The sequence below is a fragment of the Serinus canaria genome, chromosome 15, assembly GCF_022539315.1.
Source record: "Serinus canaria isolate serCan28SL12 chromosome 15, serCan2020, whole genome shotgun sequence".
In the NCBI taxonomy this organism is placed as follows: domain Eukaryota; kingdom Metazoa; phylum Chordata; class Aves; order Passeriformes; family Fringillidae; genus Serinus; species Serinus canaria.
The window spans coordinates 3,008,083-3,035,283 of record NC_066329.1 but is presented as its reverse complement, the minus strand read 5'-3'; the positions used below and the strand labels follow the sequence as shown (position 1 = coordinate 3,035,283).

Below are 27,201 nucleotides of genomic sequence, written 5' to 3'. Positions count from 1 at the left end.
AAAATATCAAAATATGATTTCTTCTGGATGAAAAATATCTATTTATACATATTTATGCATTAGAGTTTGGGGCTTTTTTTTTTGATGTCTTATGGGGAAAGAAAGACCAGGATACTGGCTGTTGCCCCTCTCTAGTGTTTATGTTATAGGAGAAGATTCAAAACAATACTACAGGAAATATTTTCCATATAATTTAAAGCACTCAATTCAGTAAATTAATGCACATGATGCTAACCAGATCCATTACAAACTACAATTTCCCAGAATTAACACCACTGCACAGGAGCATCTCTCAGTACTGCCAGCAAGTTGATTGTCGCAACAGGCCTTGGCAAGAAGATTTTCTTTCAAGATGCCTTTCTGTGCCTGACCTTTTAAATTTGGCAGAGTTCAGGGTACCACAGCAGAAGCCATTTTGTGATGGGAAGACATTCATATATTCTTACCATTGCTAAGAATCTGTTGAGCTCCATGTTATATTGCTCAGTAATGGTAGAACCTCACCTTAATCAGTCATTTCAGAGACATGTTTTTAACCTTTTTTTCAATCCATCTATGTCCATGAACAGATAAACTCACCTTAATGTGTAATTCAGTGACATTTATGTAGGTATTTAAAATTCTAAGGTTAACCTACACCAAATTTGAACAATTGTTCTATTATCATATTGTTTCTGTTCCCTGACTAGATGTGCAATAAGTCCTCTGATTATGTTTCATGCTGTCAATGTTCCCGAAAGCAAATCTGAACTTTGCCTCATAGCTGTGATTACACAGGTGTGTCAAGTTTGCTTTTTGCATGTGTGCTCACAAAAAGCAACAGAATACTCAAGACTTTATGTAATTTTTTTTAAGTTACAGGAACAAATTTTTGGCTACTAGGTTGAAGGGATCAACAATTGTTTTAAATGTGGCAAGACTTGAGGCTGATGTGCAGTTCAGTATTATATCAGCACAATATTATTTGCTCTCACAGGTCAAGTAAATATACAATGGTCTAAACAAATTAAAGTATCAAGTAGCATCAGGAAGAGGTAGGAACCAGTGACTTTTAACACTGAAAACTACAATTCTCCCTTTTTCCAGAGAGGCCTCATTGTACCCTGCAGTCCTGAACAGTGCAAATTCTATATAACAGAAGTTAAAACATCTATAAAGTAATAGCAGTAATAACCCACCATATAGACAAAGAGCTGAATTATTGGATCTCTTACAGTCCTGTTCTCTGTCAGCGCACGCGGGTTATAAACTAAAATTAAATGTTTACAGAGGATATTACTCTGGTCTGTGACAAGAAAAACCTCTCTCTTTGCTGTATCCATTGCATAGCAATTCTACCCTTTTCCCACTTCTGCTGTCAAGGAAACCAAGAACAGCCACTGATATTGTGGCCTCTTGGGATCATACCTGGAAACTGTTCTAATACACACTGCGACTTAGGCAGCCCCAACCTGGCTCTACAATGAAGGCTGGATCACGAAAATGCCTTTCTCCATCAGATTAAGACTAGAAGTGTTTGAGTTTCTCTGTATTTTTGATTACTTTATATTGCTTTTCTAGTTGTGTCTTCTGATACTGGAAGGCAATGAACCCCAAGTAGAAAGTGCCAGAATATTCCAATTCCGAAATCATTTAGGCAGAAAAGTTCTGGAAGAAATGAGTGATGCCCATTATAGTAAAAGTGTGCTTTGAAGGGGAGATTGGGCACACATGCATATGGAACTCTGGGACTACCTTTAAATATTGTAGACTTGATTACCAAGTGATGGGAGAACTTCTCAATGAGCAGCACAATTACAGTCTCCAGGTATTTTCATTCAGAATCTTCTTTGTGGTGTTGGACCTCCAATGACAGGAGCCTGTAAGTCATCAAAGCTTATCTATAAAACAGTAGCTTTGCATTTTGAATACATTATGTTTTCATGATTAACCTGTCAAGAATTATTCACAGACCTCATTGAAAGTTTACATAAACAAGTCAATTCAAGAAAATAGTCAAGTGTTTGTTTTAAAGGAGACCAGATGGAATGCTGTCAATCCATGCAGCACTGTTCTTACTCAGCTGTAAGATATGGTGCACATGGAATTTCTGAGACATAGTGTGTATGATCTGTCTTTATCTTTGTTGCAAAGATTTATAGTTGATGGAGGTATGTTAACAGTACATCAATCTCATTGTTTACTTGGGGTCTGCATCTTATAATCAGAATCATCAATTATAGATTCCATAATTTCTAAGATGTAATTTAAAAGGATATGTTTTTTCAGAGTTAGCTAGTCACAAAATACATAGAAAATACTATTGTTCACTACAGTTTCTTAAGCTTCTATTTGGATTAGTCAGAGGCAAGTGGTGATCAACCACTTATATACAAAATAGAAGGTCAAGATTAAAAGATTTCAGAAAATAATACAGGTGTGCAAGAGGTCAAGGACTTGGCTCTTCCTTTTAGCTTTTGCAAAATCCTTTAGAAATGTCACCCTTACCAATGAGCTCCCTCCTGCAGTCAACACAAAAAATGAGAAGGGACAGTTAAAATTATTTTTGTACAGAGCATTAGTTAAGAGTGGACATGAGAATCTGAAATACAAACCAAAATTGTACCTCATTCTTAAAAACTGAAAAAAAAGGGTTCTCAGAATAGCCAAGGAAACACAAACAGTATCATGACAATGTATTGACTTGTTCAGTGCCACTCCTGTGTCTAACAGAGCAAAACTACTTGGAGCTTTTACTGGAGGTTTCCCTGTTGCCCCAACCCTTCAGGCAGCAGAGGTGACACAAACTGGGGCTCATTTCTCTTGAGCTATTTGGCACAAAATATTCTTTAGGATGAGGAGCCTTCCAGCAGGTGTGTGTCAGTGGCATTGCATCCTAATGGGATTGCTGCCAGCTGGAAGAGATTGAAACTAAATTGGAATTGCTAGAAGGTGGGTTTGGGCTGCAAGCTAAGCCAGCTGTGAGCTCTGTAGCTATTGCCTGCCTTTGTGCCTTTGGCAGAGGTGGGAAGACACCTTATTGGGCATTTTCCTGGGGTTGAGAAGTAGGGAATTTTATGTGCCTTGTTTTCTGGAATGCCTGTAGCTTTTTTGGGTAGATTGTGGGCTGTTCTCTTACTACTAAGATGCATCCTGAGGGGGAATTTTTAGCCTTGCTACAACAGAGATGCAAAAGTTGTTTGAAAGTCAGAGATGGCTTTAAAAGGCAGTATCCTTTTCATAGTTAAAATACTGATTTCAAAAATCTCAATTTAAAAGTCTTGAGGTATGCTGTAAATGAACCAAAACATAGCAAAAGCTGTGCTTTTAGGCACAATTATCCTGGTGGTTATCAATCAAGGAACAGTGTGATACCTAAGGAGTGGTACCTGAGATCACTGCAGACCCCACACCTTGCTCCAGTGCCCTGAGTGCCCTCAGAGATGTCCTTGTAGTCCTTTAATGAAGTTCTGAAGATGAATTATTGTTCTGCTGTGCATTGTGGATGTTTTCCTCCCATCCTCTCCCCTTGGTAAATCTGCTTTGTGAATTTAAGGGGGATTTGGAATTCCTACAGCTGCAATAGCTTTTGCACTGTTTTGACCCAATATGGCTTGCTGAGAAATTTGTGTCCAGCCCCTCTGCTGAAGGCTGGATAACCTCCACCATAGGTATAATTTCATGTCCCAGATCTGTGCCTGTTTCACAGAGCTGCTTCTACAATGATATCAACAGTAGATTTTTAGTGAGCAAAAAGAAATAAAATGGTGAGTCATCAGCTTTTTTCCTGCATATCTCATCTGTGTGAAATGCAGAATGCTAACTAGAATAGTTAGGCATCAGCGATAAAATTCCAGCTTTATGTGCCATCTTAATAGTAGGCTAGAGTGTCACCAGAAGTATTTTTTTCCTGGTAATATGAGAAATGAATAACTAAGGATCCACTGCTGAATAATGAATAAACTAAAGGCTCGATTAGCACCTTTCAGCTTTCAGATAATTTTAGCGCTGCAGCTTCTTCAGTCAAGAAGAGATGTCACTGAGAGTAAAAGGAACAGAAAAGCAACCACCTGAGATGCTGCTGTTAAAGCTGTGCTGTGAGGGTGCTGGTGTACATTTGGCTGGTCAGTGATGCTCCCTCATATGCTGATAGGACAGCCTCATGCAGACAAAAACTGCAAAATTTGGGGGTATTACTATTAACAGTACCAGTAGATCATGTGTGTAGTCTCATAAATCTACCCATCAGTTCTCAAAACATGATTCAAGAGCCTGCTTCAAACAAAAGGAATGAAATTACCAGGGCCCCAAAATGGTGAGCTGACATCTATGTACCTTAAAGAGGAGGAGACAAGCCCAGTTAGGGTGTGATACAAAAAGGAAACTTTTCTGATCTCAACAAAGAACTTGTACAACAGGACAGAGATGGATTATTTAGAGACAGAATTGAAGGGCTAAAGGATAAGTGAAAATATAGATATATTGGCTGCATACTAGGAAGTGTGCAGGACTACAGAGAATAATAATAAAAAAAAACGGGGGGAGGGAATATCTGAATGATGAGAATTCCCTTACATGCAACACAGCTTGAACAGGAGCAGTGATTACCCTCCTTCCCCTCTCTCTCTCCACTCATGTATAGACAGAAAAGTACTGGTAGTGTTAATGGAACACCAAAAATCATCAGTATGTGCAACAAAATTGGAAGCTACACCTTCTAATATTACTAGTAGTAGTACAGTTACCAATGAAAAATAAAACCTCAAGAAAAATTACTGGATTTTGGTTTGTCCTTAATAACAAAATTAAATCCATCTATCATTCCTATGTTTCAGGTTTGGGAAAAAATAACAACTTACAAGCTTGCTTGAGGCTGAAAAATAACAACTTTGCCCAGCTAAATCTAAATCATGGTACTCCTGTGTTAAAGGAAATACCCAGATTAAAAGTCCATCTTCCTCAAAAGATGGACTTACATTTAGCAGTTTATTTTGTAACTTATCCATTTTAAGAGTAATTAATGGTAATCAATATACATTACCTAATGTTTTGTATTTGTTTTATAGACAAAAAGGATCTATTATTGGAATGATATGAAAGCCATCCACTATTTTGACAGAATCAGTATAACCCTATGAATACGTGAAGTCATCCAACCAAGTCTTGTCACAGCATGACTCAAAATGGATGTGGTCAAATCTGGCCTCTGCTCTTCTAAGACGGATGAAACTAGGAACAAACATAGAGAATACCTGCAGAAACCAGGCTGGGAACATGTGCAGAGAGCAAGAAATTAATGTTGAAACACAATGATACTGATCATGCTTCAGCATTTCCTAGAAATACAGTCATGCTGAGATCATACAAAAGCAGGGAGCTGAAAATTAAACTATTTTTGTATCTATTCTTACAGAAGTTCTCACCGTAGATATTCTGATATATGAAGAGTATGAATCATGCACTGAATACTAAATTTTCATCAGTAAACAGTTTCTATTGCTGGCACTTTGGTGTTCTGCTTGCAGTGTTGTTAAATACATTGTTTTTATTTCCGTCCTGTTCAAAACCAAATACAGGCTCATTTCAAAACCTACTGAAGTCAACAAAGCCATTACTTTTAATGGTAAGTGGATCACAGCCACAGCACTTTACAGGGTTTGCAATGTTTTTACTCTTATTTTCTCTTAATAAATACTGTCACTGTTTCAGATGAGGAAGAACTATGAATACCCTCACCCCAAAGTGTCACTTATCATAGGGTGCCAATTCACCATAATTACTTAAGTTCCTCCAACTCATTTTACATTCTCATTTAGTGCCACATAGAAATATTTTTCATCTCAGTAGAAAAAGCAAGGTTGAATAAGACAAAAGACCTAATGTTATCTAAGGAGCTTAAACTCTTCAGAGCACAAGTGGTGAAAAACATACTGAGACTATTGCTAGAAATGTTTGCACTTCACCTTTAGCTTCACTTTTTGGATAAATCAGGCCTTCATCCTCTTCAAATCTGCAACCTGCATCTCTATCCATGACCAACTTGCTTATTAAAAAGTCTGATGAAAGGAATTTAACCACCCGTGTCCTCTAATATTCATTGTATGTTCAACATAAGCTGCTTAGAATCAACCGGGAGTTAGGAGCCAGCAGGGAGTGACTGGGATCCCTGTGCCGTGTGCTGGTGGGTGTGGAACTGCAGCAACTGCAGCTGGGCTGGGAGGAAGGTGTGATCACCCCTCCAGAGGGAGGGAATTGAAAGGAGAGACTGAAGAGAAATCCTCATAGCTGCTAAACCTCAAAAAGATGTCAGGTTCTTTCTGGCAGCAGCAATTAGTCGGTGGTGGGGTTTTGTGTTGGTGTTTTGTTTTGGTTTTGTTCAGGGGGAGGTGTCAGTGAAGGAAAAATGGGTGCTAAAGAAGTTGATGCATCAGATACCAAGGTCTTTTTGCTTTGCTTTGAGTGAAAAAGAACTTAGATTCTATAGGTTTCTACGTAACTTTATCTAGCTGGCAAAATGATGGCTTGGCTTTTGAAACCAGGAGCTTATTGGCCATTGTACAATGTTGTACTTAAATGTTTCTGGTTGCAGAGTAATTTTCTGTGAAGTAACATATATCTGTGTTTTGGATTTGGCACAAAGCAATTTCATACCAAAACCAGAACACAGGTAACTTCCTTCCTATTCATCTTATAAAAAAGGTCCTTTGAATTAGAGAGTGGCTCCAACAACAGCTCAGCTGTCTGAGATGTACCTGCTGAAGCTCTTGCAGGCAGCAGGAGTGTACGACTGTCAAAGCTTCTGAATTTCAAAAGAGAAGCAGAATGAGACCAGGCGTAGGCAGCAGCTGTAATCTGTGCTTGGTAGCATCCAAGTCCTCTCCCATGAGTCACACTGCTGAGAACATCGTGGATTCTCTTTAGCCTCTTGGGATTTATTTTTTTGGCCCTGGACTGCAGTCTAATACTTCTTCCACTTCTTATCTCCCTTCTGCAGATAAAATAATGTTTAATTTGAGTTGTTAAGAAGAAACCTAGAAAATCCACAGTTCTGATGTAGATACCTTCTGACATAGTTCATATGGTTAATTTTCTGTGTGACCTAGGGGTGAAAAATACTCTCTACCCTACCTACTCAATTAAACCCTGATGATAGCCCTGCATTTTGTGCTGATGTTGACACTCTCTTCCTTTCTTTTTCTTATTATATTAGGAACAGCATTTTAATCCATGATTCTGCCTTGTTGTGTGGTTAATAACCTGACAAAAGTGCTGAAGTTTTCCTGTCCTTTCCTAAATTCCCTTTTCCTTGTCCTTCCCATCATGAGAACAATTTGCTTTATTCTTCCACTGTACTGCTTTCCTCTCCTCCATTTGGACCAGCTCTTCGATGTTTTCTCTGCACCTTGTGGCTCTTTCCTCTCATGCTTTCATTGAGCTGCTGCCTCTGAACTCCCTTACGATTCATGTGAATCTTCTATAATCCTTTTTTTACTTTTTCTCATGTTGGGAACTTACTGCTCCTGCATACTCATTCAACCTATGTCTGTTTTTCTGTTTTTTCATTCACAGAGGTTCTTTTGATTTGTTCTCTGTGAAACATTACTCATTCTCTGTTGCTTAGTTTCCAGCTTTAACTATCACGTTGCCAGTCCTCCCCTGCTTTCCCCCAGCCTTTCCATGAATTCAGTGTTCATTCTACTGAAATGGTTCCTGTATTTTGCTCTTCTCATTCCAAAACCTTTTGTTCTGCCTTTCCCTGTAAGTCTGTTCTTGCCAACTTTCCAGTCCTGATCCACTCCCAATAATGTCCTTTCTCTAGCAAAACCATTCTGATGGAAGTCTGATGATCTAGGCAGTTTCTTCCACCGTGAACACCATGGATTTATTCTCCCCCTTTTTTTTTTCTCCTAGTGTAATTAAATTCCTTATGTGCAGACCCATCTTTACAGATTCTGAGTCAATCCTTTCCCTTTTTTCTTTCCTGTGTGCAGATTTTTGCTGATCTTATGCCAGTATGATATAGTAAGATGTGCCCATCTGCTCTTCTTGCCTCATCTTTCCTTCCTCTATTGCTATCTCTTCCTTCTTTTTTTATGGATACAGGATTTCTTGCTTCCTGTGAATATACCATTCAATTTAACCTAGAAATCTTAGCTAGCTTCAGTGACTATTCTCTCATTCCTTGCCTTAATCTTTGCCTTTCCTCCAGTTCTTTCCCTTAAAACAGCAGAACAGTTGTGATAAATTTCTGTCTCCAAGATGCTTTCTTGTGCATCATCACAGATAAAACTCATCTGTTGTTTCCAGGATTCCCTTTTGCTGGAGCATCTTCTCCTTGCCTCTTGCTTGGCCTTGAGCTTCAATCTTTGAATCTTCCCTGGCTGCTTTTCTCTATTGCATTAAACAAACCTCCTGCCTTCAGGACACTGTTATCTGTACCCAGACTCTGATGTTCTCACTGCAGAGATTCCCATAGCTCCTGCCTGTCACTGGAACAGCTGAAGCAAGCATGGTTGTGCTTTATTATGTCACTTTTAAGGCACAGGAAGAAAAATTTCCTTTTACAAGGCTATACTGTTCTCCTTTAGCAAAGGCTATACTGTTCTCCTTTTAGCAAGATTTCTTTTGCTAAAACTATCAAAATTCCCTTATCTTTCATAAGGTAATGTGTGCAATAAGGTTGTATGAGTGATAGAAAATTTGCCATTACATTCATGAAAAAAATCTAATGTTTACTAGTGTTTTTTTTTAATGTAATAAAATAATCTCCTTAGCCCTGTAAGATTAATGAAACAGCAGCCCTGTGATAGTTTTAGCTCTTGAATCTCCCACATAAGGCTTATGGGTCCCACTAATGAAGACATAACCTCCACTGTGCTGTCATCACCCTAGTGCTTACAAAACACCCAGTGGCCACTGCATTTTGTTTGCTACTTTATTGCACACTTTTAAAAGGGTCTGATGTTTGCACGTCCCTAAAGCAGATGCTGTGTGTGTTGTTTCTTCTCACCCTTGTCTAGCAGCCAGGATTTCCTGCACACCCACTGCTAGAGCCACTGTCATATTCTTGTTCTGGTGGTGCTTTTTGATGCCACTCTAAAGGTCACCTCGAGGAGGCTGCTGTGGCAGAGTCTGGTTTAGTCAAACTGCTGTGAAGCACAGCAGTCCCTGTGCAGCCACTGCCACTGCTCTGGGCTTTGGCCATGCAGCTCAGAACAGAGCTGTGCTGAGTCTGCCTCCAGCCAAGAGTCAGTCTCATGTCTGCTTGTGCTGGTGCTTCTCCTCACTGTCTCACCATAGCTTGTGGATGTTGCAAAAACAGATCATAATTTAAATAACTACTGAGTATTTTAGGTAATAATGCTTCACAGGATTTATGTTTCCAACTTCCTCTAGTAAGTGGGGTGTGCACAGTTAAAAGAAAAATAACCAACAGATTTTTGTTGAATACTTGGTTTATAAGAAATACTATGTTTTCACTACAAGTTCTTAGGTTCCCCTAAATCTTGGATGAAGCCTGTATGCTAAATTAGACTCAGCTGGTGGATATCCCTGGCCAGCATAATTTGTATTGTGGTACTGCTAAAGTTAGTTGGAAATTTTCCAAACAATAGACAAAGATGTTTAAGCTAATGGATATAATATCTCACTGCAGTAAATCTGTTCTATCCCATGTCAGGCACACTTGATTATACACTGATAGGTCTATGCCTACACAGTAATTTTCTTTGGGTTCTCCATTATCTCCTGGTAAAACTTCCTTCTGCCACGTGTCACAGAATGGTATCTCTAGGTGGCAATTCCATTAGTTGAGCTCAGATTTTATGCCACAAATCTGAGTATTTCTATAAAATCACAGTGGGAATCAGCAGATGAGAACCTAATGGACCTACCAACTGTTCTTCCTGCAAGGGTGCTGAGAGCAGCTGGGGCTTGTAACAGTCAGTGCTGGTGACACTAAGGAACTCATGGTATGGCACCAGTTCTGATCAGTGCCCTTCTCATCCCCTGCCTTGGACTGAGTTCTGAATTAAACTTTTTTAGTGATTGTCCTTTTACCTTCTTTGACAACCTTTATTGTAAGAATCCCATCCTTACACAGCAGCTTCTGTTATTTGGTGTTGTTTATTGTGGCTGAGGTCCTGTGCCATGAATATGCATTTCTTGACTCACTTTGCTATTCCTCTCATGTTGGTATCTTTTGCACAGACTTTAATAATTTCTTGGCTCTATCTTGGGGAGTTGGTATAGAGGATAGGTCCTATTTCTCAAATAGAGATCAAGATGGATCAAGTAAAAAAAATATTTATTCAATATTTAAATATTTAGAGGCTTATTATACTTGAAAACTCAGTGCATTTCTTTGTCACAAACAGTATCTCAAATTGGGCATCTAAGAAATGGATCAGCAGAAATCATCTTTGAAAAGATGTGCTTAAGGGACCCCCATGACAAAAAGGGACAGAATTTGGTAGTGTCCAGTCAAACTCTCAGCTAATTAGATAATGACACTTCTTCCTTCACTCATCTGACTAACAGAATACATATTTTAACTGCTGCAAAAAATAAATCTCAGATACATAAGCTTTCTCTGCTATTTTCTTGTTCATCAACTACATCTGGCCCATCCTTTGTTTTGGGTGGGATTATAGTGCCTTAATGTGTAATTGAAAGTTTTATCGTAACTTGAACATACTCCCTTGTCTTCCAGGTTTCAACGATTGTATAAAGAGAATGTCAGTAATATCTGTGGCCACAGTTTTAAAATAACTTTCTTCTGCTATAAATGGACTTAAATCTCCATACATTAAACAGTAAATTATTTTCTGTGAAGTTATTTCAACCTTGTATTTCTACAGCATGCATGTCTGGGACTCTTTCCTGGATGCTTCCCAGATCCAAAAATCTGGACTGATTTTCCCATTTCTTGTGAGCCTCAGTTCCTTTATTTTTCTCTCTCTCCCTCAAAATAAAGCCTGCTTAGTAGAACACTTGATTTCTTCCTCAGTAAATGCCTTGGGTATGTCCTGATATATCACACTCCCTTGTGTCTTCTTCTCTTTCATTAATAGTATAAAGATGATTGAAAGTTAAAACATGCAGAAATAAGGTTTTGTTAAAGTACAGAAATTCTCAGTGGATGTGTATAATCATTAGAAACTGATTACAGTTGCTTGGCTTACACGTGTAGGTCTTATATGAGATCTGTGCCACTTCTTGCTAGATTTGCTTGAGTTTGCTTTTACATGGGTGTAAAAGCTTTTCATGTGTGAGTGGGCTGGTGGTCATGAAGCTAAATTATCAGATCACTTGCATTTGAGGGATAATACAGCTCTGTGCCTACATCTCCAGCTGAAATTCCTGCTGCCAGCAGCATGCTGTGTGCAGTCTCTGTGCCGTGACAGTCACAGCCACTGGTTTTGTTCTCAGCTTAGGAGTCACTGCCTTTCTACAAGATCATGGGGGAAGCATCTTCCCAGGCAGGTTCTGTAACTGCGTTCCACGGTGACATGTCAGCAGCTAATGAATCCAGAGACAATACCTGGATCTTCCCTTATGGAAGTGTTTCCAATTGAATTGTGGTGGTGTGTCATTCTCCTTCCCTATGCCTCCTCTCCCTCTGCTGCCATAAGTTGGGAACATGCTGGAAAAGGGATGAGTGTTTATATTGCACACCCACGGATCAGTTTGTACAAGCCAGGAGTGATGGATAGGGGCAAAGAGCGAGCCTGGATATGAAACCAACAATAAAGACTGGTTTTATTGGCCACAAACGGGTGGGCAGAACATGATAGCACTGAACAGCTGCTCAGTTTAATGGGCTTCAACACTTTAACAGAGTAACCAGTGCAGAATTTTCTTCAGGTGTCCTTCCCACCCCAGGAATTGGTAGTGTTCCTCTTTTGATAGTGGCAATAGATCACTGTTAGGTCAGGATTTGGGGCATGTTAATCTTAGGGGAAAAGCTACCCATTCTAGTGATGACAAAATGGCCCATCCATATCATCAGACTTAAATAAACCACGTTTTCTTAACATTCTGAGTCTTCAGTTGTCAGGAGAAGGCAAATTTGTTCGTTTAGACACATAGATACAGTATAATCTGGTAATTTGAATAATAAGATTTTTTAAACAAAATTTAGACAAGTGTGCAAGTGAAAGGAAGCAATAGGGCTTTGCACTAGAGTAACTGAAAATATAATTACCCAATGAATTTCTAATGAAACTTACAGCCATAAAACACTTACATGTTTAATATGAAATCTGATTTTAAGAACCCAACAAATTCTAGATTGCCTTATTTTCTGAGTGTATTCCAAGAAAAAGTAAACCTGGTAGGAGGAGGTTCATCTGTATGTAGCCAGGGCAGTAAACTGCAGTAATTGAACAGTTTGTGAAGTTTCCTGAATTTTAAAAAGTATTGATTGTGAACATGAGAGATTTTTTTTCACTGTATATGGGAAAACTTGCTCAAATACACCAAACTTTCTTACTGTAGTGCCTATTAATTGAATAGAATGTACTACTCTGCTTTACAAAGCAAACTATAATCACCTCATTGTGTTACTACTTGAAATAGTGATATCCAAATATCATTGCAATGTAAGCAATAGGAATGACTAGAATTAAAAAACAAAAAAAAAAAGGGAATTCAGGAGTGCAAAACTAATATGTATTTACATACTCCTGGTCTTTCCTACAATAAGGAGATCCTGCTTTACCTTTTTTTTTTGTGTTAAACATATTAATGAATAGCAAACAAAATAGTTGATATGTAAAACACTGTGGAATATGAATGTGTTGTGGAAATATGCAATAGGAAATACTCAACAGAATATATGAGCTGAATGAAAACAAAAGATGATTCCTGAAAGAGTTTTTCTACCCAACCATTTGTTGTAAGTGTTTGAGGCAAATAACACGAAGTTTAAAAAAGATCTGCTTGACTTATATAGTCATAAAATCTCCAGATTGTTCCTAAGGCTGCTGTCTTTTGGCAGGAATAGGTGCCCGCTTGCTGCTCATTGCTAGCAAGCCTCTTTTGTTCAGGATGGGACTGAGAGAATAAAGAGAGGGAGTCTCGTGTGTGTTTCTTGCAAAATTCTTCACCTGTAATCACCACAATACATAGAAAATGTCCTAAAGAATTCAGCAAGTGGTTTTACCAATGACAGTAAAATGAGGCCTGTGATGATGAGGATTTAAAGGAGAACCAGTTTGAAATGTCCTGAACATGTCAGAATAAGTGTGATTAGTGGAAGCAGCTCTGATTTTTATATAAGTAAAGCAAGAATCTGGCCTGATATCTAGTACAGGAATTTCTCTCTGCATGGCCAGAAAGTTTTTCATTAAGAAACAGCTTCCTCAATTCTATTTTTTCATTTTCTGTGATTATTGGAAAAAGTGACTTATTTTAAGAAAGTGTAACTCCTCATTTGGGAGGGCTTTCCTTTCCACATCTTCAGAGTAAGTAAAGTTGTGCTAATTCCAATTCTATTAATGTGTACAGAAGTCTTTTAATTTTTCACTGATTAATCTGTTCTTGATGAGCTAATGTCCTGTCATACAAAGAGAAGGATGATAAATATAGCTGATATTAAGACTCTCTTGTAGAATTTCAGACCAGGTAAGAGCAATATGTGGTGCATTTGGGGCAAAGGATTTGAATGTCTTTACATTTAAGATATCCAAAATGCTTAAATTGCCTGGTTGTTCAAGCACTGTGGTCCCTATAGGCAAAGACAAGAGACAAGCATTTCAAATTGCTATGGAGAGGTGACTCTCTGTACTGACTGGATAGTTTAGAACAACTCAGAGTAAGATTAGTTTAGAATATAATTCTAACTATATTCTAATAACCACTAGAATATGATTAGTGAGAAAGTCAAGTACACAAGGTTGCAAGTAGTTAAACTTTTCTCACAATAGCTCGAGGCTCAACATCTGGCTTGGAGCATTCTGTCTCTCTCCTGGTAGTGTGGAATCGTTCTCTTTAACATGTATTTTGTTTTATTGTCACATCTGCATTTAAATATTGGTAAGTTCAAACAGGAAAACTTCTAAAGGTTTTTATGGCAACTTTGAAAATGGTATTGGGACCCTTAGTTTTATTAAAATGTAGTAGAAAGTTGTCTTTAGTAGACTGCAAGTTTCTGTAAGGATCTCAGTGCTGTGTACTTTGGTTTGCAAAGGCACTAACTGAGGAGCCTCCAGGCCCAAGAAAGCAGGCAGCAGGAGAGGTGCCAAGGTGTGCTGGGGCAGCACTCGGGGAGGAAGCCGTGACATCTGTGATTCCGCTGCCCACTGTGCTCAGAGCTTAGTGGGAGCAGCAAGCCCTTCCTAGAAGAGAGGCAAATGATCACCAGTCAGCTGTTAGTAATGTGTTTTCACTCTGCCAGAGTAACTGCTTCCTGCTGCTGCCTTCTGCAGAGTTCCAGCTAGTAGGCTTAAACTCTAATCTGGGAAGGAATAATTGCTCTAACAGTCACTGAAAAGCTCTCTGCCCCTGCTTGGGATGGTGTTTCATGTGCTTCTTGTATGAAAAATTCACCTTGAAGTCCCTGTTCTCTTTTACTGTAGCTCAGAACGTTCCTGTATTGAAATGGAAAGAGAGGAGGCTCAAAACCACTTAGCTGCTTGGCTATGGAAAGAAGCTTACAAAGTTTGTATCTCTTTATTGATTAAGCAAGATGCAGGTACTGTGTTTAACAATACTGTTCTCCAAGGGGAAAAGAGCTGTTACAAAGATCAGTAACTCTTCCTTTCTCGAATTCATGAAGCAAAGTTAATCAGCGTATTTTGCTTCTTAATTTGGTTATTTAAATGTTCAGTGGAGAAAGATAAGATGAAAGAAAACTCAGGAGGACATCTGTCTCAGTACAAGATATTGATATAAATAGAGAGGCTGGGAAATGTAGTTGTGAGTTTTCATTTTCTACTTCAGACAAACCAGTCAGAATAGAGCTGCAGGAAAAGCACTGCCATAAGCTCTTGCTGAGGGAGAAACTGGGGCATAGCTCAGCACTGTTTGTTTTCACGTAGGTTTAGATAATAAAACACAGAAGGCTGAAAGGGAGATTTGATTTACTATTGTTCAGAAGCCACATTTTCTTTGTTTGCGAGTTTCAGCTGTCCCTATGTTTTTACTACACCTTTAGATGTTTTCTTTTCTTTACATTTTTTTCCATCTGTATTTTCCATTTGGCATAATAAAAGGTTTAGAAGTCTAGAAGTGGAGGAAAAAGTGAGTGGCTTGCTGCAAGGAAGCGGAGTCTCTCATTCATTTATTTTCCCATTGTTTGGCAGGTGGAAAGCACAGATTTACAGAGCTGAACTGGATCAGCTGAAGAAGTGGGGGAAGAGAAACAAAACAACTATAGTACCAGTGAAAAGAGCTTCAGCTTTATCTTGCAGCATCACCACAGCAACCAGAGAACACGAAGAAGAAAAGGCTAGAGCAGAGAAGACGAAAGTGCGGCTTCTTACCTTTGGACAGAAGGCAGCCAAATCATTATGCAGAACAGAAATGGGTGTCTGATGGTTCTGGACAAACTGTGGCAAAGGGAAGTGTCCCGTCATTAACAGGAATGTGCCACAGTTCACACACCGGAAAGGGGAGTGCCATGAGATCTGCTGAAGAGACTATTTCTGTGGTTGCATACCTACATGGGTTTGCACCCTTGCTGGGACTCAATTAGGTGGCTGTAGGCATCAGGGATCACCAGGTATTGGATAGTGACCATTCCATTCAGGGTGTACCTGGCACGAGAACTGAAAGACAGCGCAGATCTTTTTGAGAGACACCAACAGAGTGAGCCAATCTGCACCCCTTCCCTTCTGTACCTGCCTGCTGTACCATGGGATGTCGGCAAAGCTCGGAGGAGAAAGAGGCAGCGCGGCGGTCGCGGAGGATTGACCGCCACCTGCGCTCTGAAAGCCAGCGACAACGGAGAGAGATAAAACTGCTCCTCCTGGGCACCAGCAATTCTGGGAAGAGTACTATTGTAAAGCAGATGAAAATCATTCACAGCGGTGGCTTTAACTTGGAGGCCTGTAAGGAATACAAACCTCTGATTATCTATAATGCAATTGACTCTCTCACACGTATCATTCGGGCTCTGGCCACCCTCAAGATAGAATTTCACAATCCTGACAGAGCATACGATGCAGTGCAGCTGTTTGCCCTGACAGGCCCAGCTGAGAGCAAAGGGGAGATCACCCCGGAGCTGCTGGGGGTGATGAAGAGGCTGTGGGCAGACCCTGGTGTGCAGGAGTGTTTTTGCCGCTCCAACGAGTACCACCTGGAGGATAACGCTGCCTACTACCTGAACGACCTGGAACGGATCGCAGCCCTGGACTACATCCCCACAGTGGAAGATATTCTGCGGTCTCGGGACATGACCACAGGGATTGTAGAAAATAAGTTCACCTTCAAAGAGCTGACTTTCAAAATGGTGGATGTGGGTGGACAGAGATCTGAGCGCAAAAAGTGGATCCACTGTTTTGAGGGGGTTACAGCAATAATTTTCTGTGTGGAGCTGAGTGGGTATGACTTGAAGCTGTATGAAGATAACCAAACAGTAAGTGCACCTTCTGCTTCTTATTCTCTTTCCTTCTTTTCCTTTCTCCTTCATCAGTGTTTGGTCTTTTATCTCCCCCTCCTTCTTTCCCTCTCAAGGCAGTAATCCCCAATCATTAGGAAAACCCAGAAGCTATGGTTCCTTTATTTGGATAGTTTTCCCCACTGGACAGAGTTAGTTATTTAATGTTACTTTTGCGAAATAGAGGCGCTTTTCACATGTCAGCCAATTTTTAATTTTTTTGGTGCCTTTAACTAAAAGTTTACATGGTTAACTGTTACTTCAAACACCAATTAAAAAGGTAGGCAGTAGTGACACCCTGGTGTACAGGGGCGGTTCATTTGGACACCATGAAGATCCTGGGAAATGTTGAAGGTAAAATAATAGTAAGTAACAGTTTCCTCCCCCTTTTTCCCCCTAGGATTTTCAATAGGAATTTGGGATAAAATTAACTTTTAACATTAATTAAACATGTTTTTTAATTAATATGACATTTTTATATTTAAAATTTTCTTTGACTGTTTCTGGTTAAATGGCCAATTTGCCTTGTCCAAAGAACAGCCATTCCCATTTAACACTCTTTAATGTTGTTAGCTTCTGGTTTTCACAGCACACAAATACAGTAGCTATGGGAAAGAGATGAATGCTTACAGGTACACAAATATATATTTGCTGTGACTTTCAAAGTGCCTGAATTAAGCTTCACAGGGGTTTTACTTGAAATTATTTTTTTCGACAGCCTTGTAAAACATGCTGTTTAAGAGAAGGGAGTTTGTGGGTAGGAATGCATGATGGCCCCTTTGTGTTGGTATAGCTTATCATATGTATAATATTTCCCTATTCTTATCTTCTGCAGTGACTTTACTGTTTATAAACAGCACTTCTGTTTTCTTCTCTTTACTATACTGATAAGCCATTCCACTGTCCTGTGTGTGGACTTAGCCTTCATTATCTGGAGATTCTTGTCCTAGCATTAGTGCCTTCTCATTGTAACAGATTTCTGTATCTGCTTTTTGTTTAGTAACCTCCTCTTGACATGAGAGAAACATTGCCACTAATTATTTCTCCTCATTTTCAGACATATTAGGAAAAGCATTTTACATTAGACCCTGAGTAGGAGTTTCTTGTGATTCTTTTGACTTTTCCTGCCTTACCGTTCTGATATAAAAATCAAAAAGAACTACCTGAAAGGGAAAAAAATCAATATACTCTGAAAAATCCTTATGAGCATTGGTCCATACAAGACCATCCATAGTACCTACATTGCTTACATTACTGGAACTGCAACACTGAGACTGCCACTCACGAGAAAAGCCCTACAAATGATGGAGTTGCAGAGTGTAAAATGCTTCCTGGTGTAGTATCTGTGGTGAAGAGAACTGCTAAATAAAACTAGTCCACTGCCAAACATAACTTACTGCTTGAGAGAGCATGTAAGAATCTGGCTGATTTATAAACTGTGAAAGCTGTGCAAATGATCTGTATGAATATGAAAACTTCTGTGATCCTGTTGACAGAAGTGGAGAAATGCTGTGCATGAACTCTGTCTTTACTGAAGATGCGTTAAAACAATGATTGACAGCTATGGTAAGAAATGAGGGGAAAACCAGTTCTGCACACTGTGGGTTCTGATTATAGCTGAGTCGTGAAGTCTGCTGAGGGTGAGATTGTTGTAGTGACACCAGAGAGCAGAACAGGAGAACAAAAATAATGCCTGAACTATCGGCTGCCTGGACAACTTTTCCTTTGTGTGACATCTTAAGTGACTAAGTTAAATTTATCCTGCCTGAAAACAAATAACAGAAGGGGAAGGCTGACTTTTTCAGGGGCTTTTGTCTTTCTCTGCTACGCTTTATTCTGGGTAACATCTCTCCTAGGAACAAAATCACCTGAGCTGACAGTTTGTAGACCTGGACAAGCCAATATTTTTGCTTGTTTGTTGAACATACGTGATATTTAGCTGTTTACTACAGAGAAAGATAAATGAAGAATTACAGTTTACTTTTTTCCTTCACCTTGTATGCTTTGTTACTCTGTAACAACATTTTTCCTGCTTTTCTAGGGTTATTTGGAAATGTGATCTGTGTCTGGTTTCATTTCTGCAGTATCTTGGGAGGTTTTTCCCCTACCTAATCTAATAAATACAGCTTTATCATTTCATGCACCATAGCTAGTTAGTATGACTCAACCACAGAACAGCTGCCTCTTCCTTTGACACAGCTGCAAAATTGTAAATACCTTTGGATTGCTATTGATTTATTGTATGATTATTATTCCTGACCAGCACTCTGAGAAGGTTGCCTGAAGTTTTTATATCCCATGCTGATTTCTTCTCTATTATGTCAAATAAATTACTTGTCTTGTTTTTCATGCTCCTTAGCAGCTGATTGACCCATTGTATCTCTTATTACACATTAAGATGCCATCTCTGGCCTTTGATAATGTTACATTATTAAGTAATAATTTTTTTGTCTTCTTCCATGTTGCATCCTGCCCTTTGAAGGCACTACCCCTTAATATCGAAGTGTTTCATCTTAATTTCAATTTCTCTTTAAATAAATGTGTGCTAGAGAATGTCAAATACTCTGTACTCTCAGAAGTCACTGCTGCTGCCTGTTCCCATGGAAAGGATTCTTGGTTTCTTTGTGAATGTCCCCATCTATCCAGCTCTGTCCTGCTGTACAGGATGGTTTCATGGATGGTTTTATTTCACAGCCTGTAGCTGCACCAGGCTTTGAGACTGAGAAACACTTCAAGGGTGCAAAAATAAAGTACATAATGAACTGAGTTAAACAGGAGTGTGTGCCTGAGAATTCCTGAGGTCAGTAGTCCCAAGAGATTCACATGGTGCAGGAGATACCAGGTAAAGGTTGTGCAGGTCTAGAAATGGCACTGGTTCAGTAATAATATAAATAGGGATGTTAGAGGAAATCTGCTTGCAGGTATCAAGTAATTTTTATTCCCTTTCTTACAGCAACTGCAAATGAATATAAAAATTAAATTTTAGGCTTTTTGAGGCTCTTTTTTTAGTATCTTGTTAAAAGGAAGATGCAGATGAAAAAGTCAGAATGCTGCAGCAAACATTTCATGTTGGAGTAGGCCTCATGCAACACTAATTGCTGGGGACATAATCGAACCTCTCAATTATCTAATAACAACTGGGAAGCCTTCTGTCATATGTTAATTGTATGAATTTGAACAGAAATCCTGTTTCTGCCAGGAATTTTATCAAGTAAACAACATTGGTAACATTTTTTTCTTCCTTTTTTTTTTTTTCTTTTTCCCCCTGAGGCCAAATACTTGAGGGGCTTATTTGCCTTTCCTGACAGTTCAGCTTTTTCAGTAATTCAGGGTATTTAAATCCTTTCTGGCATGCAGCTCTTTTTCTGCAATGCTAATACTAAGAGTTAGGAGAGAGGGGAAATTGTGATCTGTGCACCCAAAGCCCTTCCAGCACCTGTTATTACCAGTGGTAAAAGATCATGTCAGTAAATGTTTTTTTGAGAAACTAAGTCACTTGGGAATCCTAGAAAAAGATTGACCTACACTGTTCCATTTTTTCATGAGGCTTTTCCATTTCAAGACTTTTCATAGCGAAGTTTGTGTGGGAGCAAAGCCTGGATGACTTCAGTACTCATGTGTGTAATCTTTCAAGACTGCCAATGAAATTTGAGCGTTTTGCACTTAACAAAGTAATATATATATAGTCTCTTACCCAAGTTTAACTTTATATAGTAATGCATCACAATTCCAGCCTCAAGACTTGTATCCAAGTATGTACTTTCTAAAATATGTAAACAGCAGTAAAATAATGAATATACATAACAGGAAATGATTGATCAGCTGCCAAATTGCAGGTTTTTTACTAGATATTCTTTCAAGTCTGAAGATTTCTTTTTGTTCACATTGTTCATTATAACGGTATGCTTCTTATGTGAGTATTCTCACACAGAACCCGTGGGACAGCAATTTTTCATATTTTGGATTTTTTTCATACCCGAACTTAAATTCTATGTAACTTCAGATACTAACAGTAACTTTATATGCAAATAGTTCTGTCTGTATGTTCACTAAATTATTTCCTCTAATTGGAAAAAAAAAGTAATAAATATGCTAATGTGCCACCCTATGGAATACAAAAAATAGACTTATTCAAATGGCATTGTATGATTGCAGTCGATGTCAGTATCAGATTGTAAAAGCCTGGGAAGCTTTGCTGTGAGGCTTCTCTATTTCATGTCAATAGACTAATCCCTAAGATAACCCTGTATTTAAACCTGCAGGTAAATATTTCTGTCACTGTAGAACAGTAGAAGAAATTCACAGGGGCAAAACCAGAAAGACTTTTACCAGTTTTGGAAAACCATGGCACAGAAGTAATGGACCTACTGGGCAGTGTTTGCCTGCTTTGGTGTCCAGGGCTAGTTGTCAGACTTATGTCTGAATTAGATGACTGAATTTCCTGACTAGGTAACAGCAGGCAATGGCTAAAATCTCCCATGCCAAATGCCTGAGAGATGATGTAACTCCCTGGTTTTGGTCTCTGTGACTGGCTGTATTCAGAAGTCCTAGACTAGGTAGGGTGTTTTGCTGGTTTACAAATTCCAAGGTTTACAGCACTAAGGTAAGTAAAACATTGAGGCATCAGGAGTGGCAGAATGCTCCTAAATATCCTGTGAACTTCAGGCCCAGACATAGGTACTGACAGATGAATAAACAGAACTGAAGCTAAAATCTCAGTGATCCAGTAACACTGCTGTTCTTCAAACTATAAAAGAAGGGAAAAAAACCTAAGCAAAACCCAGCTGAGTTCCAGGAATGCCTACCAGTGTAGAGGCAGTAAAGCCTGCTCTGTAACTGCAGGGTTAAAGCAGCCACCAGTGCAGTACACATGAACACAAGGCACCTGTCAAGCACTGGAGAATTGTAATGAGTCAGAAAGCCACAGCCAGTGACAGGCAGAGGAGCTGATCATACACACTGGATAGTATCAGTTGGATAAAGAATCGGTTTGTGAAGGAAAGGAACTGAATGTCTCTGCTCTCTCAGTGGGGTTGGAGAGCCATGAACATCTCAAATATATTGTATAGGAAAGACCCAAGTGAAATTGGAGAACTGCTTATAGCAAGCAAGGAGTTAGAAGAGGAATAAACCAGAGCAATGCAAGGTTCTGTGACAGCATATTGTCACCTTCATGTGCAACTCTCTAGATGACTGTATTGCAAACCATTTCCTTAAAAGCAAGCTGTAAACTTGCCCTCAAGGAATCCCTTGACCAGTAAGGAATGCCACAATTTTAGGGCTGTGAGGCACATGTGACAAGCCTGGCCTAGCCTTATGGAAAATATCCTTCTTGGACATGTAGAGGTTTAATTTTCAGAAGTTAATTAGAGTCTCTGAAACTTAATACGTGTGAAGTAGAGTGGCATAATTCAGGCAATCAGTTTTACTTCTTTGTGATGAAAATATGCAGATTTTAATGCAAACATGATAATAAACTGAGCAACTTTAAAAAGACACATGGGAAACACTGATGATGTAGTTATGGCTTGGAAATTCATTTGACTGCAGTATAAGGGGTCAAGATCCCAATGAAGCCCAATGCCACAAAAATAAAAATGTGGTTTGAGTTTAGAACTTAGAATCCATCTAGTGGGTAGAGAAGTGTTGGTATCATCTCTCATAAATCTTTATGTTGTCTGCTTAACAATCATAGTGAGTAGAAATGTGCCAACATGAAAAAAAAAGAAAGAAAAGAAAATTCCATCCTGGTCTAGAAAAACAGCTACAGCTACTTTGGGTTATTTTTGTAGGTGTATAAGCTGTAACAACTCTCTGTGGTATTCCAACCCTGGACAGAGTAGTGGAGTCCAATTAGCCTTAAAAAGCAGCAGAAATGCTGGAACAAAGGAGGATCCTTGCTGTTAATACAGCTTCAGAGTGAGTTTTGGTGGTGGTGGTGGATTTTTCAGAACTTTCTTCCATGATTATTACAAGTCAGTAATTTAGATTGCAGGTCAAATCAACAACCCTGTCAGGCCAGCATTGGCCATGGACTGGTCCCTGAGCATCCTTGTTCTTGGAGGGCTACAGGATTCATCACGTACTCTTTTTCAAAGTTTACTATTAAGTTTGTCTACTGCCTCTACACTAATATCCTTACAGGCTAATCATCCTAATAACCTTTTATACCAGTCAGTGCAACACTGGCTAAGCATGTTCTGGCTGAGTTAGCACTGGTAAAAGGAGCCATTCTAAGCCCTGACAGAAACTTTACAACTTAAGAAAATATAGATATTTGTTATAGGCTGTTGCAAGAGGTGGTCAGTTTTATTTAAGCTATAGCGTTTTGTAAATCCAAATATTTTATCACCAAAACATACCTAGAAATATTCTCATGGGGCAGTTTGAAGCAGCACTGAATCTAGACTGGAGCCTTTTCAGATATAACTTTCTTTGTTCCTTGTTTTTTTGCATATAAAATATTCTGTGTATGCAAAACTCTTACTCAACTTGAAATTCATTTTGCTTGTTTCTTTTGTAAGGATCATTAGTGACTACTATCTGTCAATTCTGCAAAATCCCTGAGTTGAATTACTTACATGAATTTAAAAAATCTCTGTGCCTTGGCATACAGCTGAAATTCAAATTCTGCTATATTGTTGTCTTAAACCTGGCCTGTGTCCATGGCATGTATTAATGTAGTGTTATCTGTTACTATAGTTACTCCTTCTGTCATTAACTAAGGTATTAAATAAGCTTGGGCATTAAACAGATCCTAAACACTTGCAGAGATTTAGTAATTTGCCCTTGTTGCTGCACTTTTACTGGTGTTTTTTTTTTTTTTTTTGATTGTGTGCTGCCAAGACTGAATACGTATGCCTGTATCTTGGGAAAGATTTCTGAGCATCAAAATGCATTTTTTGAAAGCTATTAATACACTCAGTTAAACTTTTAACTTGTCAACCAATGACAGTGTCCCCTGATTATACTTCAAAATTAGCAGACAATGAATAACTCCTCTACTCCAATTAATTCAGCTCTCTAACTCCTGTCACTTATTTTTTAGATATTTAAGCTTGATACTGTCCTTTCTTTCCATTATTAAGCTGATTGAGACAACTTGCTTTCAAAATACACAGTCCACATACTCTCTGTGTACTTTTTCTCATGATTTACTGACTGGCCATATTTTACTTTGCTAATAGGAACCAACTCCCAGCCATTTCCCATCAGTAATGATAAACTGTTGATAATAGTTTAAGCCAATTTAGCATAAAATGAGAAGCAAGAATCCTTCAGTCTCTCAGGTATGGGGAGGAAGCTTGTGCCTAAACTGATTTTGTAGAAGGCCCTGGTGGTGTGTCAGATGTGCTGCACCTCCTCCAGGACAGCCAGGCCTCTCAGTTCACCTCCCTGATGCTCTCCCCCTCTGCTCCTTCCCTGCCAACACAGCACTGGGTGTCACAGCTGCTGACAATGGCTTCAGCCCAATCCTGCCAAAGCTCCCAGTGCTTCCAGCAGCCTGAGCTTTCCCACTGCAACTCTGACATAGCAATGAGCTTATTTCCATTCATATTTCCCCAGATCAGTTGGAATTCTGCTGGCATAAATGTCTATGCAGTAGCACCCTGGTAATACTGATGAGGGATTTCATTGCACTTGTCAGAGTACACTAATTTTTATGAAGCCTGTACTGATAGTGTGCATTGTCCTGGCAGTGCTACAGAGAGGGATGGCTCCAACAGGAGCTTGCTGAGTGCCTTTGCTGTTCTTCAGAGATCAAATCAAAGCAGGAATTAGAAAGAAAGAAATAAATAATCACTCAACAACCCACACATGGAAAAAGGAAATAAAAAAATCCAACTGAATTGGAAATGTGAGAGGTTAACAAAGGAGGTTAAAGATATGTTAAAAAAATAAAATGAAAGTTGACAAGAGTAAATGCTTTGTGGCTGTGCCTAAAATGTCCTGGAGGCAGTGCTCTGCAGAGCATGTGGCTGTCATTGCTATCCAGCAGTTCAGACTGAGACTTAGAGCATTTAAAAAGGTTTCAAAAGGTTAATTAGTTTTGTAGAGCTAAAAAACAGTGAAGTACCTGCTTAGTGCATAAATACCTGAAGGAGCAGAAAATGCTCAATATTTAAAGAAATATGTAGTCTAACAGAGAAAGGCAAAGAACAGCTGGCTGGAAGTTAGGTCAGATAAATACTGACTTGAAATAGTGGGGGGTTTATTCTCTCTAATGAGAGATTATATCAACACTTCTCTACCTACTAGATGGATTCTAAGTTTCTAAACTCAAGCCACATTGTTTTAGGAAAGAGGCTGAACCAACTTTCCTCTGGCAGCTAAGGCTGATCCAGGTGGCAGCAGAGACATAAAGATTATTGATGTGTTAGAAATCATGGAGAAGCCTGAGCATGGTCATGAGTAGGAACAGTGCTCATTCCCCCAGAAGGTGGTGGGAGCAGTGGCTCAGCTGAAGCCCATCTACACCAAAACCCACAGCATGGGCAACAAACCAGGGAGCTGGAAGGCACTGCACAGCAGGAGATCATGACCTAGCTGCCCTCCCAGAAATGTGGTGGGATGACTGGCACCACTGGAGGGCTGCAATGGGTGGCCAGAAACTCTGCAGAAGGAACAGGAGAGCTGGTGGGTGATGTGCTGCTTGCAGGCTGCCCTGGCACAGCAATCACAAAGTGAGAGTTTGCAATTCTCAGATAGCAAGGAGGGAGCTCAGCAGAACTGACACCTTGCACTTGGCCTGCTTAGGAGACTGGCTGTCCCTTGAGGGGACAGTCCTGAGGCCAGGAAAGCTGGACATCCTTCAAGAAGGAAATTTTAAAGGCACAGGAGCAGTACAGGCTGTCCCCATGTGCTAAAAGATGAGCCAGAGGGAAGAACTTGCCTGGAAACCTGTCTGCTCCTGGCTTGGATGGGTGTAGTGGTTTAATAGAGTCCTGTAAAATATACAACAAGATGATGAAAATCCTTGTATTTATATCATCATACATGAAGCTTAATAGTTGAAATATTTGTTTTACTGAAGAAGAAGTACTGGGAAATTGTACAGGATTCCAACAGATTATATTGTAGATGCTGATTTCATTTTATTGATAGTAGCTGTCAAACAACAAAATGAATTAAAATATTACTACCACTATTTTAATATGAGCAAAACCAGGCTCCAGATTTTAATTCTTTGTATTTTGCTTTCCTGATTAATACTTCTGTATTTCTGTGCTCTTTGCATTCATTATTTGCTGTGAGGAAATTGCTAATTTTTATTAGCATGAATTTTCTTTATTAATACTGCACATTCTCAATTGTTTCCTTTATTGGTAAATAGACCCTGGATGATATCTTGCTTTCTGACTCATGAAACTGACTTTCCTATTTAGAAATCAGTTTTATATGCAATTTGTTGTATTGCTCAGTGTACAGGTATGATATAAATAGGGAAGCTGTTGTACAATATCAGAGAGAAGTGAGGCTTTGTACAGCTAAGAAATATAGAAGAAAAACGTCTGGCTTTCCCCAGTTAGATTTTTCAATCATTCTCCCTCATCAATATCATTATTTTCATGAATAATTCATCCCCAATCTGTAATACCACTCTGTCACTTTTTGCAGTTGACGTAAGTCAATAACAGCTTCTGCTGAAAGGGCATCAGTCACACAGCAGGGCAATGTCAAATGAGGTGCAGCTGGCCAGCAAGGAGAAGATGAGTTGTAAGATAAAGTCTTGGCTCACCTACATGATTATGTATTGGATTTACTGCCCATGCTGATAGATTGCTTTATTGCTTGGTATCTGAAGTCTTTCCCATCCATAAACCTCTGAAAAAAATCTTGTGGGTTTTTTTTTCATTTTTTATCCCACTTATAAGAATCATTATTAGGTTAAAGATGGCATAAATTAGTTTTTAATTTTGCACTAGAGGCAGAAAGATCAATAAATAATATGATTTTAACATTTATGCAGTAGTATTTTTGCTGAGGAGCCCTGTCCCATGTTTTGAGGTGTTTTGCCCAAAGTAGCCAGCATCTATCTTGAATGGAAGGTAATTGGGAGTGATTAGTTAGAGATTTGGTTGAAAATTATTCTGAATATGGATTTTACAGATGGTATGATTTCAGTTAGTTGCAGGTTCTACTTAATGTGAAGATTTTAGAGAAATTATAACCCTTTTTCCACTGAGGGCTTTTTCAAGGTGCCTTCTCAGTTGGCCTTACACAAAGGATTCTAGGGCATGCTCATGAAGAAGTGATCAGGGTTTTCTAGAACAGCTTGAAAATGCTTTTATAATTCTACTGTTTTCTCTACTGTGAAGATGATTATCCTCTGAACAACAGGGAAATTACATGATTATCCAAAAATGCAAGCTGGAAACCAACAGGTTTTCTATGGTAGTAAATCCTAGACATAAAATACCTCCAATGTTCTTAAAATTCAGTGGTAAAGTGGTATCTGTGTCATGTGTCTTAGGGCATGGAGCATTTCTGGTGGGAGAAATAAGATAAGTTTTTTAAAAATGGAAGTGTCATAGGAAGGCAAATGCACCTTCCAGCAAGAATGATTGAGTCATTTGCTGTCTAAATCCTTTAATGGATCCTCAGAGAATCTTTCCTTCAGT

The 27,201-nt window shown here is 39.1% G+C and overlaps 2 protein-coding genes across 2 annotated transcripts in view; one reads left to right on the top strand and one right to left on the bottom strand.

Moving 5' to 3' along the window:
• Window positions 1-27,201, bottom strand: part of RSPH14 (radial spoke head 14 homolog) — a 71,493-nt gene that overhangs the window by 21,522 nt on the left and 22,770 nt on the right. The window lies entirely within an intron of this gene.
• The window catches only part of GNAZ (G protein subunit alpha z), a 49,955-nt gene that overhangs the window by 5,323 nt on the left and 17,431 nt on the right, over window positions 1-27,201 (top strand). The window contains exon 2 of the mRNA XM_009092259.4: window positions 15,285-16,558. Coding sequence (XP_009090507.1) covers window positions 15,836-16,558 — 723 coding nt within the window. The 5' untranslated portion in view covers window positions 15,285-15,835. The remainder of the gene's footprint in view (window positions 1-15,284; window positions 16,559-27,201) is intronic.